We start from the raw sequence: 17,053 nt of genomic DNA, 5'->3' as shown, positions 1-17,053 counted from the left end.
GAACAGACACTGGTTTAGATGGACCTTTTAGCTACCATGCTAGGAACATTTAAATCAGTTAAAGCAGTCTGGAGATGCACACGTCTTGGATGTAACCCTTTCCAGTACAGCAGGGAATCAAATGGGTTTTGTGCCATTACTTAGCACTGACATTTTGATCCAGCTCTTCTTGTATTCCCAACCCCCGCCAAAGGAGAAAGAACAGAATAAAAAAGGAAAAGGAGAAAAGCAGGTGCAATTTTCCCCCCATTTCCTCTGTCACTCTTCTGTCATTGATCTAGGTTTTGATAAGTTTCTGTGGTGGCAGTGCCCTTCACAGCTGAAAGTGAGCAGGCTTAATGTAAGTCTATTTCTGCAAGTGAGCTCCAGGATTATTTCACTTCAAGCTTCTGTGAAGCACTGGAAAACAGTAAAAATCCTCACAGCTTTAAAAGTAAACCAACTCAGGTGTTTGCGAGCTTAAGCCCCTCTTTGGTTTTCATCTATGAGGTGCAGTGTAGCCTGGTTTTTGTATTTAGTAGGTACTGACATTACATCATACATTTCTGAAGGGTTTCTTAATAGAAGATCCAGATGAAGATCTCTATTTTAGTTTTAACTTGTAAATGAGAACATTCTTCCTTTTCCATTTAGACAAAGAAGCTGAGATAAAAAAGTAACAAAACCCAATCCAGCACCCAACTGGACGAGGGAAAACACAGGCCTCTGTGAGAGGGATCTGGTGCAAATACAGGCCTCCATCAGGGGAGCACGTGGTACGTACACTGAGACAAACATTTCAACTCATTTATATATTAACACTGAATGTTCAGAACAAACATTTTCTCACTGCTGCTTGGAGAACAGTGTCCGTAACACCTGCCTATTCATAAAAGTGTGTGCCAGTAATCTCAATAAATATGATTCAAAGTTAACAGGAAATGCTCATTGAATTCAATGGGTTTTGAATCAGACATGAAGTGAAATAAGGATTTTAATTACTTCAGATTATTTTCTTTGGCACTCTCATCTTCAGAAACTTCAAGCTGCAGAATCCCTGTTTTTTTTTTCCCCAGAATGTTTCTTTAGTTAACGAACTAATTAAGCAGTACCCAGGAACATGACGTTCACTGGTATTCTGAACCTCTAAAGGTTCTAAGGGAATATTTATCCAGAAGAGCTATTAAAATAGTACTTACTACTTGTCAGAAAACAGATTCAGAAGACTACACCAGTCTCTCATTAAACTGTCCCATCTATAAACAGGTCAAGAGTAATGCAAAGTAAGGAGAATTCGATACAGAATTTGAGTGTGCCATCAGGCCAGAGCAGATCCCAGGCAGGGTTTTCTTGCCAAACACAAGAATTTACTTTTTACACCTAGAGCGAAACACTGTGGGTTACAGCATCATAAGCCCAGGGCTGCAGACTGTTGCTTCTCCAGTCAGCGTCAACAGGAACTCTTCATGAGCATGGATCCCTTAGAGTAAAGGTCACAGAGACATGAAATGTTACTCACATTTCACGGGGGAGGAAGAATTTAGAATACTAAATATATAATGCATTCTGTGCATCCAATATAACTGTACTCCTTGAGCGGGAGTCATGTTTAGATTAATTTGACAAGGGTTCTGTTATACTGAGGGAGAAGCAATCAGAGTCACCAAGATGAAAGAGGAATTAGCAGAGGGAGAACACAACAGTTTTCCTTTTAAATATTCATAGGCATGCTGATATCATACTTGGCAGCTAACCGGAGAATCCTTATCCCAAGCGAAGCATTCAGTACTTAATTTACACATTATGTAGTTCAAGTTTTCCCCTTTTGCCCTTCCTCCACATTCTTCTAAAGATGGATACTAACCTTCCGCACACTAAAAACACTGAACAAATCTGTCTCCTTAAGCTTTAGCTCTTTCCAGAAAGCAGCAGATTTCTTTTTTGCAGTTAACTAAGGAAGCACTGCAGTTATGAAAATGCTCTTATTAACATGTTTAAATTATACCATAGCTTACTGATGTGATACTGTGCTAACAAAGCAATTTATCAATAAACAGATTTAATTTAGAAGCCAGAGACTAAGGAGAAGTGCTGTGAGCACAACAAAGGCAGAGAAGAGACTGCAAATGAAGTGACATCTGGTACAAACAAAGGACAAACTCTGTTCTTTGAGATGAATGCTTGGGATGCACTTAAGAGCTTGGAGAGAAATCCTACAGGGGCTGAGGTTAGGAAGGGATTACTAAATAGAAAATTAACCACGTAAGAGTAAAGAACTGAAAACACATCAAAATAGTTCACAAAAATCTGATTTTTGATAGCTGATTTTATAGTATTAAGTACAGGCTGAGTGTGCATGTGTATAAAACTGGATATAAGCATGCCCCTCACTTCTCCACATCCTGAAGTGTTAGCCAAGCTTTCTGAATTAGCTTGACATACAAGTACTGTAGTGGACCACAGCCTTTTCAGCCTTAAGTAATTGTTTTATGAGGAGCCCACAATTCAGCCAAAAAGCTCTCTTACTTTGATGTCAGGAGAAAAAAAAAAAAACATGAAAAAATTGAAGAGTACAGCCCATCAAGTTGAGCACTTTTGAACTTGCCCTCCCTCACCATTCTCTTTACATCCATCTTATATTTAAGATGTTTTCCACAGTTGAGAGACTTACCAGAGATGCTCTGAATATCAGGTCTTGAATAGACACTAAAAGGTTGCAACTTCGAGGTCAAAGTCTCTTCAGCTTCTCACTCAGGAATATCCATACACCTCCATGCTTAGCAGTGCTTGTTTATAAAGCTCTGCTCTCACTGTAAGAGCGCCTAGCAAGTAGCCCATCATTTTCACTTTTCTTTATTGGACACTTAGTATTTTTTACACCATTTTTATCACCAAAATGCTTTTAAGAGCTTTTTCAGGTCTGTTTTTCACTGCTCCTTGAATCACCTGAGTTTTTCTCCATTCAGCATCACGTAGACTGCCTTGCTGACACTTTTATCAGAGACCAGCCCGTCCTCTAAACACACACAAAGGGAGAGGCAGCAGTAAACAAGCTCAGTGTTTAAAAGCAAGGTCAGCATATGTATTTACACACGATTTTCTTATTGCAGCCCTTAGAGCTGGAAATGAATTAAACTCCTTCCTGGTGTGGGCTCCCTACACCCACAAAACAGTACTAAAAGCCACTCCTTTCTCTAGGTCTCTACATTAGCTGATCCCTTTTTTCATTTCCAGCTACAGCAGATATTCCTAACAGACAGAATAAACCATGTTACCACAAATTACTCTTCCTCAGATAAAGAACAAGAAACTATTTCACTGTAAGAATTATTTTTCTCTGCAGCATTTTTTGCCAAAGGACACCACTGGAACAGAGTAAGGGGCCAGACAGCAGTGTGAGGAGAAATGCTGTATCATTATACACTTCAAAGCAACACCCCTGATTACTGGCAGGAGCAGAACACACAGAATACAGACCAAGAATACAGAACTATTTCCATTTTCCCCTCGATCTATACTCCTCTTCTTCCTTTAATATCAGCAACAATAAAAAATTCCAGTTTGTTTGACAGCAAGCTCTTTAAGATGGTACAAAATTAAGCTTTTTGATGAAGTCAGTTCATGTGAGCAAAACACCCTACCTTTTAAGATGCCAGTTTCAAAACAGTCTATTTCGACAAGGGGATTTCTAACAATTTTAGATTACAACCTGTACAAACATGTGGAGAAACAGTTTACGTGGGCTTCCACAAAAAAAAACATTACAGATACTTTAAACCATTGGGGGAGAAGTTAAGACACACGAAATTTATACTGAAACATCAGAAAGTGTTGAGACTTAAAAGAAATAAAATTGAAACAGTTATGTTTCAATAAGAAAAGAACACTACAACTTCTGAAGAACTGTCAGAGACGACTTATTTGCGTCTGGTGCTGTATACAGTTTGCATGTTGACTTGTGATGCAAAGCTGACTGTTTCTATGCATCACAAAATATAACTATTTGCTTTGAATCAAGGATTGAATCGAGGAAATTTCATGATGCGTTCTTTATACCATTACAGAGCAATAATCCTTCACAAATTCTTCTGCTTCATTCTCCCAAAGCTTCTTAAAAAACAAAGCTTATGTTATTTAAAGCTGAATTGCTCTACCATCTGTACTTTCTCAGAACCAAGGATTCTTTCAATCTTCCCCCCCTTCAGGGAGAAAAGCAAAAAGCTAACAAGGTATTTCATCTAAACATTTGAGCAGAACTCAGATGTCATGAATTTAGTCAGGCATACGCAAAGGGATCTCCTTTTCCCTCCTTCTCATCTCCCCCTGTGCATGCTTTCATAGATTTCCCTTCAGAGATCTCTGCATCAGGAATAGAAATGATATACGAACTGAAATGAAAGGCTTGCAGTTAATTTAAAGCACCATCTGAAATATGGCTGAGAGGCTGTTATCTCAAGCAGAAGTCTTATGTTTTGGACCCAGTCATAGTTTCACTCCACCAGCAGCTTGCTTGCACCCTTTTGAGGTGTATCACTCCACTACAATGGCGTGAATAATGTGCCAGAAGGAAGCAGAGGCAGAACCAAAGCAGAGGAGAACAAATGAAGCAACAAATAAGGAGTACATGAACATCCGCTTCCCTCCTGAGGTCTGGGAGGGATGGAAGTCACTTAATGTAAGGCAAAACATAAAGCACCAGGCAACGCCGGTGGGAGACACCTGCAAAGAAGCAGTAAGCGGTGTGAGCAGCATAAATAAAAGAAGTTTTGAACCACAGGACAACCAGTCTGCTGGAAGGCAAAATGCACAAGAATGATAAAAGGCAACTATCGGGCTGTCTAAGGAACAGGATTGATAAGAAAATCTGTTCCAGACGGATCTGAAAGTTGATTGAAGAACAAAATTCAGGTATGGAAACAGGAACCAGCAGCAAAAAGCTAATGGACCACCTCACAAAAAGGAAGGGACTAAGAATGAGTTAAGAATTGCACTTGAGTATCAAGGAAGAAGCAGAGGTGAGGAAAGAAGAAAGGATGGTAAAAGGCAGCAACTCAGAGAAAAGGGATAGGGGGACAGAGAATGTGACCTCAGGTAGTACATGGGAGATTTCTCAAGCAAAACAGTTGCTCCTAATCTCTCATCATTTAGTCATGTAATAATACTGGGCACAGGATCAGGGAATGAGAGCAGAAGGATAGAAAAAATATTCAGGAGCAAGCTATGAGTAACAGACACCTCCTGAGGTCATTTCAATACGGCAGAAGAATATGGTAAAGCTGGGAAGCACGGGATCATCTGAGGTTAAGGAGAACAGCAAACCTAAGCTACTGTTCACCCCTACCTACAAGTCAGACTGAATTGCTAGCAGGAAGAATTCTTTCCGTGAAAGAAAGAGCTAAAGATACTCAAACAGTGACCTCTAATGGTCAAACCACGGAGTCACAAGCTCCAAGCATAACAATACAGAAGCCAGAATCTCTGAATAAACTATCCAACTGATTACAGAGCCAATTAATCCCTCAGGTACCTATGTCAGGTAATTGTTACAGCAGTTACAAGTCATCAAAAACTTGCAGTGTATCCCTAAAATAAGCGAAAATAAAACATGTCAAGATGGTAGCGTAACAGTTATGCACACAGTGATGACCTGCACTTGCATCTGTTGTCAGTGCTGAAGTAACCTTTAACACCCTACATGCTTTCCCAGCACAGGTCTCCCTCTGTGCTCTCCTGGGTCAGACTGTGATTAACCCGAGTGTCTGAAAGCTCCCCAAGCACACTTCCTATTCGTGATGCAGTACAAGGGTTTTAATTGTTTACTTTCATCACCATACCAGTAGGGATATAAATGTGATTATACTAGGATGTGAAATTTTGTATACACCGAAGTAGCTGAAGAGTATGTGGAGTTAGTCTAGCTATCTGAGTCCAGAAGTTTCATTACCATTTCATACTTAATGGCAAAATAGATCACAAATGCTGTTCTGCAAGAAAAAAAGTCAGATGAGACTGAAGCCACAATACACATGCTATCTTAGGTGTTTCCTTTGAATATGGAAGTTCCTTTATTGCTAATTCTACCCCAATTACCGTTTGCTCACCAATGTACTGGCACAAAGGCACCAAAACGCAAAGTCTTGGCCTGTCCTGCTGCCTTTCACTCTCACCTGCAGAGGCACCATTTCCTGGAGGTGGCCGTTCTGTGTTCTAGTACAAGTAATCTTTAAAAAAATTAAGCCCAAATCACAAAGTGATACACACACTTTATTCCCAGCTGCATAAAAATAATGTCATACTCACGTGTTATACTTTCCCTTGCATAGCTCCAAAACGTTCTGCATGAAATGACACAGGTGGAGTCACAGAGGAGAAAAGATGCCCAGCCTTGGCAGCATGTGCCCTCTCCCCAACCAGCGCTCCCCTGGACACCTCCTTATTTAATTCCTAACAATGGCCCCCCAGAACTGCTGTGAAACCACAAGCTTTCACTTTGAGAGATGTAGCACAAAGTTTGTTTTGTTTGGGTACCCTAACAAGTTAGTACACAGATGTGAGAACAGTGTTTGTGCCTGGCCAGCCTGCTCAGGCATGGTTCCACAAAAGCCTATCCTGTGGCTCCAGCCCCCTTCTTCCCCCTCCAACACGCCTGTCTCAATCCCTGCCACCACCCGTGCTCTGGTAGCTATCCCCCTGTGCAGGGATAGTGACACCTCTATGTCCCCAGCTCCCAAAAAATGTTAGGGAACAAAGACAACTTAGTTGCACCTAACCCAAATTAACATGCCACACTGAAGGACTCCATCATTCACCCACAGATTTACACAGATTTGGGGAATATTTGTCAGGACTTTTATGCCATTTTACTTTGGTGTCAGCCAACAGGTTCAAGAGATGCCAGGGTCAGACCAGAAAACCCATACAGCCAGACAGCACAAGCATGACTCCTCAATGCTGCTTCTCAGCTGTACAGTGGATAGATGGTTTGGCTTTAAATGATGGAACAAAAAACTCCCACTGTAACATATGGGCACACTGGCCCATATGTCTAAGTTAAGGAAAAAAAAAAGACAAGTACTTGCTTTCTCCCTCTGCTTTCAACTGGTTTGTCACAAGAGACCCCAAAATGGAATCATCCCAGGTTTGTCACTCACACAGCAACTGGTTCAACAGAGCTGCAGGAACAGTTATTCAGCTTCCCCTAGAGTTTTGCTTCCCATTTTGAGGCTGTTCTGCAAGAAAAGGGTTCTCATCAAGCAGCAAAAGCATAATTGCAACTCTTTCGTAAGTTACCTGGAGCAGAGGCAGCCAGTTCAAGACTCCTGCATTAGCACAGCACCGGGCAGCTGGAAAACATCCAGTCTAATATCCTCCAGAAAAATCAGTGTGGATTTGAGTACTTCTAACAGAGAATGATTTACAGAGAGGTAAGCACAAGCACAGCAGTATGAATGGAGTACTAAAAATATTACTGAAAAAGCATGCCACAAAAAAATTCTAAGCAGTATGATGGATCTACTGGTGTTATCTTCAAACTTGTTAACAAAACTTCACTTACTTCTAATGGTTTGCTGGCAAAAATATGAAATATGGTTACATTAAAATATGCATGTCCAGTTTTTACATATATTCTTTTTTCCAGATAGACATATTTACTCTAAACAGCAGAAAAAACAGCAAGCAGAACACTCATTTAAATGGCAGAAAACTAGTAGAAGATGCTAATATGACCTTAGTGCAGCATGTCAAGTGTCACTGCCACCAGCTTCCCAGCCATTTTAAGAGCAATCTGCTAAGACAATTAATTACATAGCTTAAAAGATTAGGTCAACAGTGTCAAAAACGAGACTATAAACTTGAAATTTAGCCTTTTTAAAATGTGTGCTGTCTATTTAAGTGTTTACGTCAGTTTGAAAGAATAGGAAGCTTCAGACTTGACGAGTTACTTCTCAGGAGAAGCAGTGGTTTTACCTTCCCATAAAAGAAACCCAAACACAGATAGGTTGACAGAATCCCTTGGCTGAGAGACCAGGTATCCTTGCAGCCTGCTGATCTAAGGGCTACTTTAGAAGAAAGGAGCAATTTAAAACTCAAGCAATTTAAAATTCAATTTAAAATTCAATAGAATACAGATTTAGAGTAGTGCAGTATACCTTAAATCAATATTTTGAAAACCAGAACTATTTCTAAAAAGAAAAAAGTGGCCTAGTTTGGCGTTTTCTTGAATAAAGAAAACCTGAAAGTATCCTTCTTTGACATACTCCTCTTACTCCTCTTATCTTCTTAATCCCCTAAGTCAGGTCTTCAGCTAAGACTTCTAACTAGAGTATAGATTGGTTACTTACCTTATAATTTTGGCACTTATGCTGAAGTATGTCAACCCTCTCCTGGCTTAATTCTCAAACAGGCACGTTTACCCTGATTTGAGTCTCTCTGTGGGAGATCCAGCCTGCCCTCTCTTCCTCAGAGCATGACAGCTATCTGCGACATACCCAGCCAGTCCACTTAAGATTTGTAATGTGCCACAGGGAAGAAACAATCAAGTCTCTTGAAAGTTTATTAGCTTCAGAAGTTGTACAATTAAAAAAAAAAAAAAAAGTCTTACGTTGGTTAAGCTTGCCAACAGTAATGTTCACAACCCATTTCACCCCTGTGCCATACACACGGTCATTCAGAAGATACCAGAGCAGACAATGAGCAGCAGAGAGTTTCTGCCTGGCAGCTCTAGGTACAATTCACTTAGCCCAACGTTATCTGACCTCATCACGCAGGTTTTAGACAGAGATGAGCAGAACGAACTGCTGCCTCAAGATGCTCACAACCCTCCAAAAGCTGTAGAGAAGGCTTCAGTGGCAGGATACAACTACCTGCTTAACTTTTAGGCAGCTCAAGTTCAGAGACAGGCATCTCCTTGCTGTGACCCTGCAGGAACACAAACGCCGCCAGGCTGGGCAGCCAGTATCCCAGCTCCATCAGTGGCTGATACCAGACAGCACACAGCAATAACCTGAAGTTTATCATAACATTTTCCCGAAACAGTTGCTTACTTCCAGCTATTTGTAACCTTTTGACCTTCTAAACTACAGGTCGATCTGTGTGTTTAGTAACGATGCTTACAGTTTTCCTCCCCGTACTTCGCCCATGAACTCACTCATCAGTCATCAATTATTTATAAATTTGACCAGTACAAATCAAAAGTTCTTCAAAAATGTAAGAGGGTTTTATTTTTTTATTTTTAAATAGGGACAAAAACTGGCGAGATACCAGTCTAGAGGACACTATACAGTCAGGAATAGGGCCTGGAGTAACTACTTCGTATTTCTCACAGCCACTCATTCACTGCCCATAATTTTACCTATTTTGTAGTACTACTTCAAACCCTTTAAGCTATGCATTAATGACCAATTCGCTGCAGCCAAAGAATTAGCGTTCATGTGGTAGAACCTAAGAATATTTTTACTTTCTTCATGCTTAATCCTCTGAAAATGTTCAAAACCTTAAGCTAGATTTTCATATTAACACATGTTTTAAGTAACACACACAATCTTACAGTTCATGCAGCAAATGGATTAGAACTTGATGGGTTTGTTTTACCTTTTTACACCCCACTCTCAACCTGTAAAACTTACGCAGAGCATAGGCTGGTGCGTGCTACAGAACTGCCCGGTCTTCTCCCCAAACGCTCTTTGGCAGTTCCACTCCCTTCCCCACTTCATGCACTCATAAATAAATCAGTTCCAAAAAGCAGAGGAGTGGTTGAGATTGACATCCACTGATATGTGCAGAGAACAGACATGGACAAACAGAACATCAAAAAAAGAGAACTTCTCTTCTCTTTACAAGATACACAGTAGCAGGGTCTATATGAACCTCACTCTTGTATTTAACAGTCAAGAAGTAGGAATGTTTGCACAACACACAAACAGGTAAGCCTGAAGCTTGCTCCGACAAAGAAATAATTTAATTTTGCCTCACAAGAGGCTGGCTGATATCCCTCTCCATTAAGTTCAGTCTCACATCACCTCTCTCTCATGATACGATATTCACCAACACCTCAGCTGAGACGCCTTTACTATGGAAAGTGATAACTGAAGTATCCAGAATGTAGTAACTGAAGCTGTGTGCAGTACAGCCAAGAGACAGTTTACACTCAAAAGATGTTGTTTTGTTTTTTTTTGTTGCCAACAGCGGAACACTTGACTTTCATGCCTAAAGCTCACACTCAGTTGGCCTTCCTCACGTGCATTTGGTTATAGACACAATGCAGCTGAGCTGTAGTTTGCTTTCACTTGCTTCTTAATTATCCTTCTACTCAAATAGGAACTGCAGTTCAAAAAAAGTTGGTAAAACTTGAAAAGTGTGGCAGCGAATGGATTTTTTGACTTAGCTGGTAACGTGACTGAAAATCACCGATCTTCTGGTACACGGCTGATCTGTATTGACGTTAGAAAGGCACGTTGAACATACCTGCTAATTCACATCCTCAATCTTATTTTATTTAGGTAAAACACTTCAAGAACCTCACCCTCTTAGCAGTGCTGCTGTGCTCTATAAAAACACACCAGTAGTGGCAGCTTCTAAATGCTGCCTAACAGCCTGCAGCGAAGTCAGAAAAGCAGAGTATACTTACTGGTAAGCTTGTTGTGACTGAGAACCAGCTGTGTGATATGAGACAAGGTAACTGTAAATGAAGAGAGAAAGAAGTTAGTTTACAAACAGCAATGGCCCATTCCAGCTAAAAAACATGTTATTCTCCTACTCTAGTAACCCCAGATCATAGGCACTATTACGAATATCAAGACAAGCTCCAGATATTTACTGAAATTGCCTGAATGATCTGATTGATCCCAGCCCCTTGTACTCCTACTTACTGAGCAGTGAGTATGGGGCTGGGGCAGCTACAGTCTGGTATTCCCCACTACACACCCTCACCTGTGTTTGTTCTTGCCTACTGCCATTCCCACAACCCTGCTGCTTTTTCCACTAGAGGCTCTACAGCCCACAATCAACATCACCAGGCCAGAACAACATGCTAAATAGCCAGAGGAGAAACCCACACCTTGAAGACATTGTTAAACATCTTCCCTCTCCCTGCAAAAAGTCTGATGTGCTTTGAACTAGAAAAAAAAGTTTTTTTTTCCTCCCCTACACCTTCTTCCTTACTTCCAGCGCAGTCTCTAAAAAAGCTCTAGTAACGACAGGGCTGCCCCTCCTGAGCAGCCTGGAAGTTCTCCCTAAGGAGAGCTGTAGTGCTGCACCTCTCAGCAATTCCCAGAAGCATTAAGCATCACTAACACAGGCAAATGTAAGCCCATAGCAGAACTAATGCAGTCACTCAAAGGCAGAAACAGAACTGAAAGATCATTGGGAAAAAAAAAAAAATGCATTGCCACAGTTCCCTGTGCAGGTTGTGGAGGAAGGAAAGGCAGGGAGCAGAAAGGAAAACAGTGCATCCACCCTCAATATCTCTTTAAATACAAGCACTCTCTAAGTAGTGCCTCAAAGAGGTCACGCAGTAGGACAGAAAGCAGCCCATAGGAAGTCTGTAAGAACACCGTATAAGAACCAGCACTATAGGGCAGCCAAGTACAGTAGCCTCAAAGAACACTCAGCTTTAAAACATGAAGGGCACTTCAGCATCAGCATCTAAGCTGCTCCTTAAACTACTGACTGTAGACCTACAGCTGACCAGGTCAATTTACAAAAAAATAATTGAAATGCTGGAGGCGGTTACGAGCTTGTGAGCAAATGTTTAAGTACTGCTTCTGCAGCATTTCTTTCTTTTGGTTTGGGAATTGTAATAGCTGTGACAACTACTGAAAGCCAACGTTTCACGGGCCCTGAACATCCAGACCTGAACAGTAAGGACACAGTCATTACTGGGGCAAGATCTCTGTCAGCCTCCTGAGATGCAGAGTGCTTCAGCCGAACACCTCCAGCTCCACACCGACCGACCTGACCTAGATCAGAGCCAGATGTGGGGTAACAGAGTACCCCGGCTAATCTGTATCCTCATACTTGACTTCATCAACTCACCAACACTGCACCTACCTGCCTGAACAGTACGGACACCATAAACACTGCTTTGAAGGCTGAAGTGTGGAGCACTGAAAGAGCAGGGCTCACACTGCTGGCCCCAGCACCACCAGATGGCTTTCCAGCTTTGCTCTGAAGATTGGGGATGCTGAAATGTTTGCTCCTTCGCCCTCCTCATGACAAAAGCTTTGGAAAGTGAAGATTTGGTGTAATCTGCTTTTTCAAAAGGAATCCTTTTATTTCTTTCTTTTTTGATACTGTGCAAAGTTGCTCCCACTTTAAGATTTATTATTTTTTTTTAAAGCTGAGAAGAGTTAAACTGCAGTGGCTGAATAGGACAATTATCAGCACCTCAGCTCCACACTAGAAAGCCAGCACCTCATCACAAGCACAAAGGACAAGAACTCCGAGCAGGTGGGAGCTCTGCTCCTCTGCTGCTTGGCAGAAATCTGCAACAGGCAGACTGAATGGCACTTACAGACTGGAAAGTCAAAACAAGCTGCCAGAGCAGGTAATTCCAAGAGAACCTTTGCACTTTTTCTGTAACTTCCGTACAACACCGCTGGAAACGCTAAGAACCAGGTCTTTGAAGGAGGCACCCCTCAGAGGCCGTGCTGACATAACAGGGGATGAATTAATTTGATTTCAAAAACACATCACACATTCCCACAGAAGTTCGAGGGTGAGGATATTAACATTTGCCAGGGCAATTTACACACATTGTAGTTACAAATTCCTGTCATGGTCCCAATCCCACCATTGCTTCAAAATGGAATGGGTGGGAAAAGAACATCTGAGCTCTGATCTTGTTGTCCTAGCATCCAGCTTTTTCATATGCTGCTTCCATGCACCGCAAGCTGCCTTTCCATGAAATATTTAGATGACAAGTCTTGACTTCTTTTTTTTTTTTTTTTAAAGGAAGAAAAAAAACACAACAGGAAGACTCCAGAGACCTTGCTGGATGAAGATAAGATGCTGCCTCTCGCACTGGAGGAAGTTAACACAGAAGGAGCACTACAGCTTTGTACTGAACAACCTGCAAGCAGCCTGCCACTCCATCTCCTGGGCCCTGGTTATTTTAGGAGTGAACAATTCTATCAACACGAACTTTTTGGTAAAACATTCCAGCCATATTAATTCCATCACGTACGTGCATACTTTATGTGAAATATGAATAGCTTACAGATGGAATAATGAGAACAAATTAACACTTACAGAGTAAATAGGATTTCGTCCAATATTCCTTCCCTAGCAGCCAGGCTACAGAGCAGCAGATGTCCCGAGTTATTTGAGCAAAATAATTCATAGCTTCCCCACATCCACCACTTAAAAATAAATAAATCAGAGATTAGAGACTGCTCCTTGCAACGAGAACAATTCCCTAATTCAAGATGACTGCTTGAAGTCCCAACAATAAGTGCCATAGCCAGGCAAAAGATGCATCATATCCTGCCTGCTTAATCAGGTTATTCACCTTACAGGACATCTGCTAACCCCCTTTGTCTCTACCTGTCGATATCTGAGTGTTTCATAAACAAATACAATCTACTCACTCCATAACAGAGAATTAAAAAAAGAAAACGAATGTTTTCACAAGGCAAGATGTGTTAAAACTATTCATGGATGCACAAACATAGTATAAATGTGTTAATGGCCACAACACTTGTTTTATTGCATACCAGAATAATAAAAAGCCTTTAAAGTTTAAAACTGTTTCACCTGCATTAGGATGATGAATGAAAATTACAGAACACCTAGGTCAAGGGACACTTTACATCTCAGGTGAACTCTCTTTCCTACAGAACTACTCTGCTGCATCTTTGAAAAGAGATTTCTCGCTTACATTTCTGAAAGTCTGGAAAGTCCAGATGCTCGCTCTGAAGGCCTGCAGCACGATTCCAACTTGTACTTCAATTACAACTAGGAGAAAACACTGAAATGCCTGGATTTGAAGAATACTCCAAAAACAGATGTCATGACCTGTAATGGCATTAATGAACTCCTGAGTGAGCAGCTGTTCAGGGACCACTGAACGTAACTTTGTGAATCTGAATGATAACATATAAATGAGCTGACAACTCAACATTCCCTTTACTAAAGATAAAAACGGGAAGAGATGCAGAGGTCTAAGCTAGTTTAAAACACTGAGTGTCAATCTCCATCCACACAGGAGAAGTATTTCCTCTTGAATTGGGAAAAAAAAAACAACACACCGACATTTGACAGAAGCAAATGCTTGATTTTGTCTGACCTGCAATTTTCTTCCCAAAGGGTGGGAGTTAAGGCCAAAAAAAAAAAAAAAAAGTGGCTGCTCTGTATTGGAGCAAGTCAGTCACTAGCCTAGGAAGAAGAGCCAGAAAAGCCAGAGGAGTCCTACCCAAGCCATTGCATTTAGTCCTCTTCCCTTCTTCTTCTCCCTCCCCAGCATGACATCAATTTTCTATACTCCCTGAAGATTTTTGGTTTTTATACACACATGACAAGAATAGATCCGTACCTGAAGGAATAGGATTTGCACCCAGAGTAGTGCTACTTCCCAGTCGCTGTGTGACTGCATCTACTTTACGTGAAATAAGGAAGTTTAAACACAAGTTCACTGAGCACTCTGCTGTGAGCACTCAAATGTGCAGTGGGACAAGGCTTGGCACTTCTCTTTTAAAGCAACCAAGACTACAGAGAGCAGCTTACTTGAAGAAAATCAGTGTCGACTTGGGGTGGTGAGGCAGGACTGACTACAGTGAAGTAATTTCATGACACAAAATCCCTACCAGCTGCTATTGAACATAACTCAGGAATATCTTCCAGTCTAGTAAGTCCTTAAACCTCAAATTGCTAAAAAGAGAGGAAACACCACTGAAATGCTCTCTCTGATGCTAACCTAATGTTAGAATCATCTCTAAACGTCTACAAGGGGCTTTCATTAAAGACAAGATGCTAGGAAAGGCCATTCACTGGGTACAAATCACTATTCTTATTTGTATGTCGTGGAAAAATCAGTTTCTGAAGCAGCGAGCTGTAACTCTGTGCTAGAAAGAGATTCAGCACCCGTAATAGGAGAGGTGCTGGCCCAGACCCATTGAACTTCCCTGCCAGTTCAGAGAGCCCAAGGAGCCCAGACACTGCTCTACCAGAGAAGCTCACCCCTTAGGAGCCAGGTGGCAGGGCCAGGAAACAAACCGCTTCCACACCTCAAACCATCACCTACAAGCCATAAGTCGCAATGCCTACACACTACTTCTTTAAAAGCATACTTGGAGGAAGTTATTCCTTCCCCAGGCAAACACCTCGACAGAAATAAGAAAAGCACACCAAAAATAAACCCTTACAGTTCAGCCAGAGCACAGAGTCACTGAAAAAGCAAGGTCTGGACTACCTGGACAGAAAGCAGCCATCATTTCCCCTCCCCTCAGTTTGATCTCAGGGTGGACAAGTCCCCAGCCCCCATGCTAAAACAAACCAAGCCAGGCGCACGCATCATTTAACAGATTTAAGTTCGGGCACCCCGAGCCCACACTTCATGCAATAAACTCTCTGCCAAGCAAGGCTCAGATGCCACATTAGCAACTGAGAGCAGCAGGGACCATCCTGCTGGCCTGGCCGTGCCTGCCCTACACGCTCAGAAGCGCCTTTGGCATTAACCAAGCGGGTGCCGGGGCCCGGCCGCGCGGTACAAATAAGGCAGCGGCGCCGCTGTACGTACAGAGCCCGGGCACGTCCAGCATGTTGGAGACGCCGCGGTCGCACATGTCCACCTCGGGCTGGTTCTTCTCCCGGCTCTCCTCCACCATCTTCTTCAGCGACTTGGACATGGCCTGGGCGGGACGCGAACACCGTCAGGCTCCGGATGGTTCCCACACACAGCCCGGCCGCCCCCCGACCCTCCCTGCCCAGCCCCCGCGGCCACTCACGGCGCTGCCCGGCTCCCCCCGCTCCTGGTCCCCGTCCTGCTCCCGGTCCCGGTCCCAGCCCTGCTGCCGAGCCCGGCCCCGCCCGGCCGGAAGGGGAGGGGGGTGAGGAGGAGGAAGAAGAAGAAGAGGAAGAGGAGGAGGGTGTGAGGAAGGCTTGCGAGGGGCCCTTGCTCAGCCTCAGCACCTGGGCAGCGCCTCAGGGATGTTAACGGGGGCACCCCGACCGCCGCCATTTCGCGGAGGGGAAGGAGCCGCGGGGCGCGCCTCAGGGCGGAGCCATCTTGGCGCCGGCAGCCCCTGGCCGGGGGCGTCCTGCACAGGGCGGCGGGGTTGTTACAAATAACATCCACTGGAAGAGTTATTAAAAGTGATGTTCACCGAAACCAGGGTGTAAAAGGGCAGGTGCCGTAACCAGCAAACGCTGGCCTGGCATTGCTGTGGGGGTAGCGTCAGTGTTTCCTTTTTTAGAAATGATTTAATTTGCAGTAGCCTCTAAGTGGCTCTCGCTGCCTCCAGCCCTTCCCTGAAGTTACAGGCTGCTCTCAGGTCTGCCCGACAAAACACAGCTGGAGGAGCTTCCCTTTATCTAGATCACTCGGCAGCACATCAGTCACGGTGATGTACAAGCCAGCAATGTTCATCTGCAGGACGAGAACCTGCACCACTTCCGCATGTAACCAAGCGCCTGATAGCCGCCAGTCAGTTGCCTCAGAGAGTTAGCTGCCAGCATATTTACTGTTCTTCCTTCATAAAGGACAGTCAGGCTTCATTTAGTAGCAAAGGCTTATCCAGATTCATCGTCTGTAAAATAACACCCTAGTTTCCCTACCCCAACGAACAGAGCAAGCCCCTGTGACAAGGTGCTTGCAGGCTGTGTCTTTATGGCTCACCAGCTCACCTGGCTTCTGCTGCCCCACATATGCAGTGATAAAACAACCACATGTTACATTCCACGTGCCCTGAATGTCCACGTTCAATCCCTATGGTAGGAGTATTTAATTACTCCCTCTTTAATAAACGTATTTCCCTTACTGGCTTTTGTCAGGACTGCTTTCTTTTTCTTTGTCCCAGTAATTTCATTACCGTCTTCTTTGCAAACAGTTCATGTTTCACTCTCATCGTTGGGTCTGCTT

General features: G+C 42.9%; 1 protein-coding gene across 4 annotated transcripts in view; it reads right to left on the bottom strand.

Annotated features, from left to right (window-relative positions):
- The window catches only part of RSU1 (Ras suppressor protein 1), a 96,375-nt gene that overhangs the window by 77,464 nt on the left and 1,858 nt on the right, over positions 1-17,053 (bottom strand). For 2 of the 4 annotated variants that reach the window (XM_068673841.1, XM_068673839.1), the window contains exons 2-3: positions 15,713-15,824; positions 10,607-10,657 (exon numbers count right to left, since the gene is read on the bottom strand). In XM_068673841.1, coding sequence (XP_068529942.1) covers positions 10,607-10,657; positions 15,713-15,824 — 163 coding nt within the window. Of the gene's footprint in view, positions 1-10,606; positions 10,658-15,712; positions 15,825-15,920; positions 16,077-16,104; positions 16,243-17,053 lie in introns of those variants that run through there. The other 2 variants (XM_068673840.1, XM_068673842.1) reach the window with 2 other exon arrangements.

The sequence above is a fragment of the Anas acuta genome, chromosome 2, assembly GCF_963932015.1.
Source record: "Anas acuta chromosome 2, bAnaAcu1.1, whole genome shotgun sequence".
Lineage (NCBI taxonomy): Eukaryota > Metazoa > Chordata > Aves > Anseriformes > Anatidae > Anas > Anas acuta.
The sequence above is the reverse complement of the archived record's forward strand: the minus strand, read 5'-3'. Positions and strand labels throughout refer to the sequence as shown.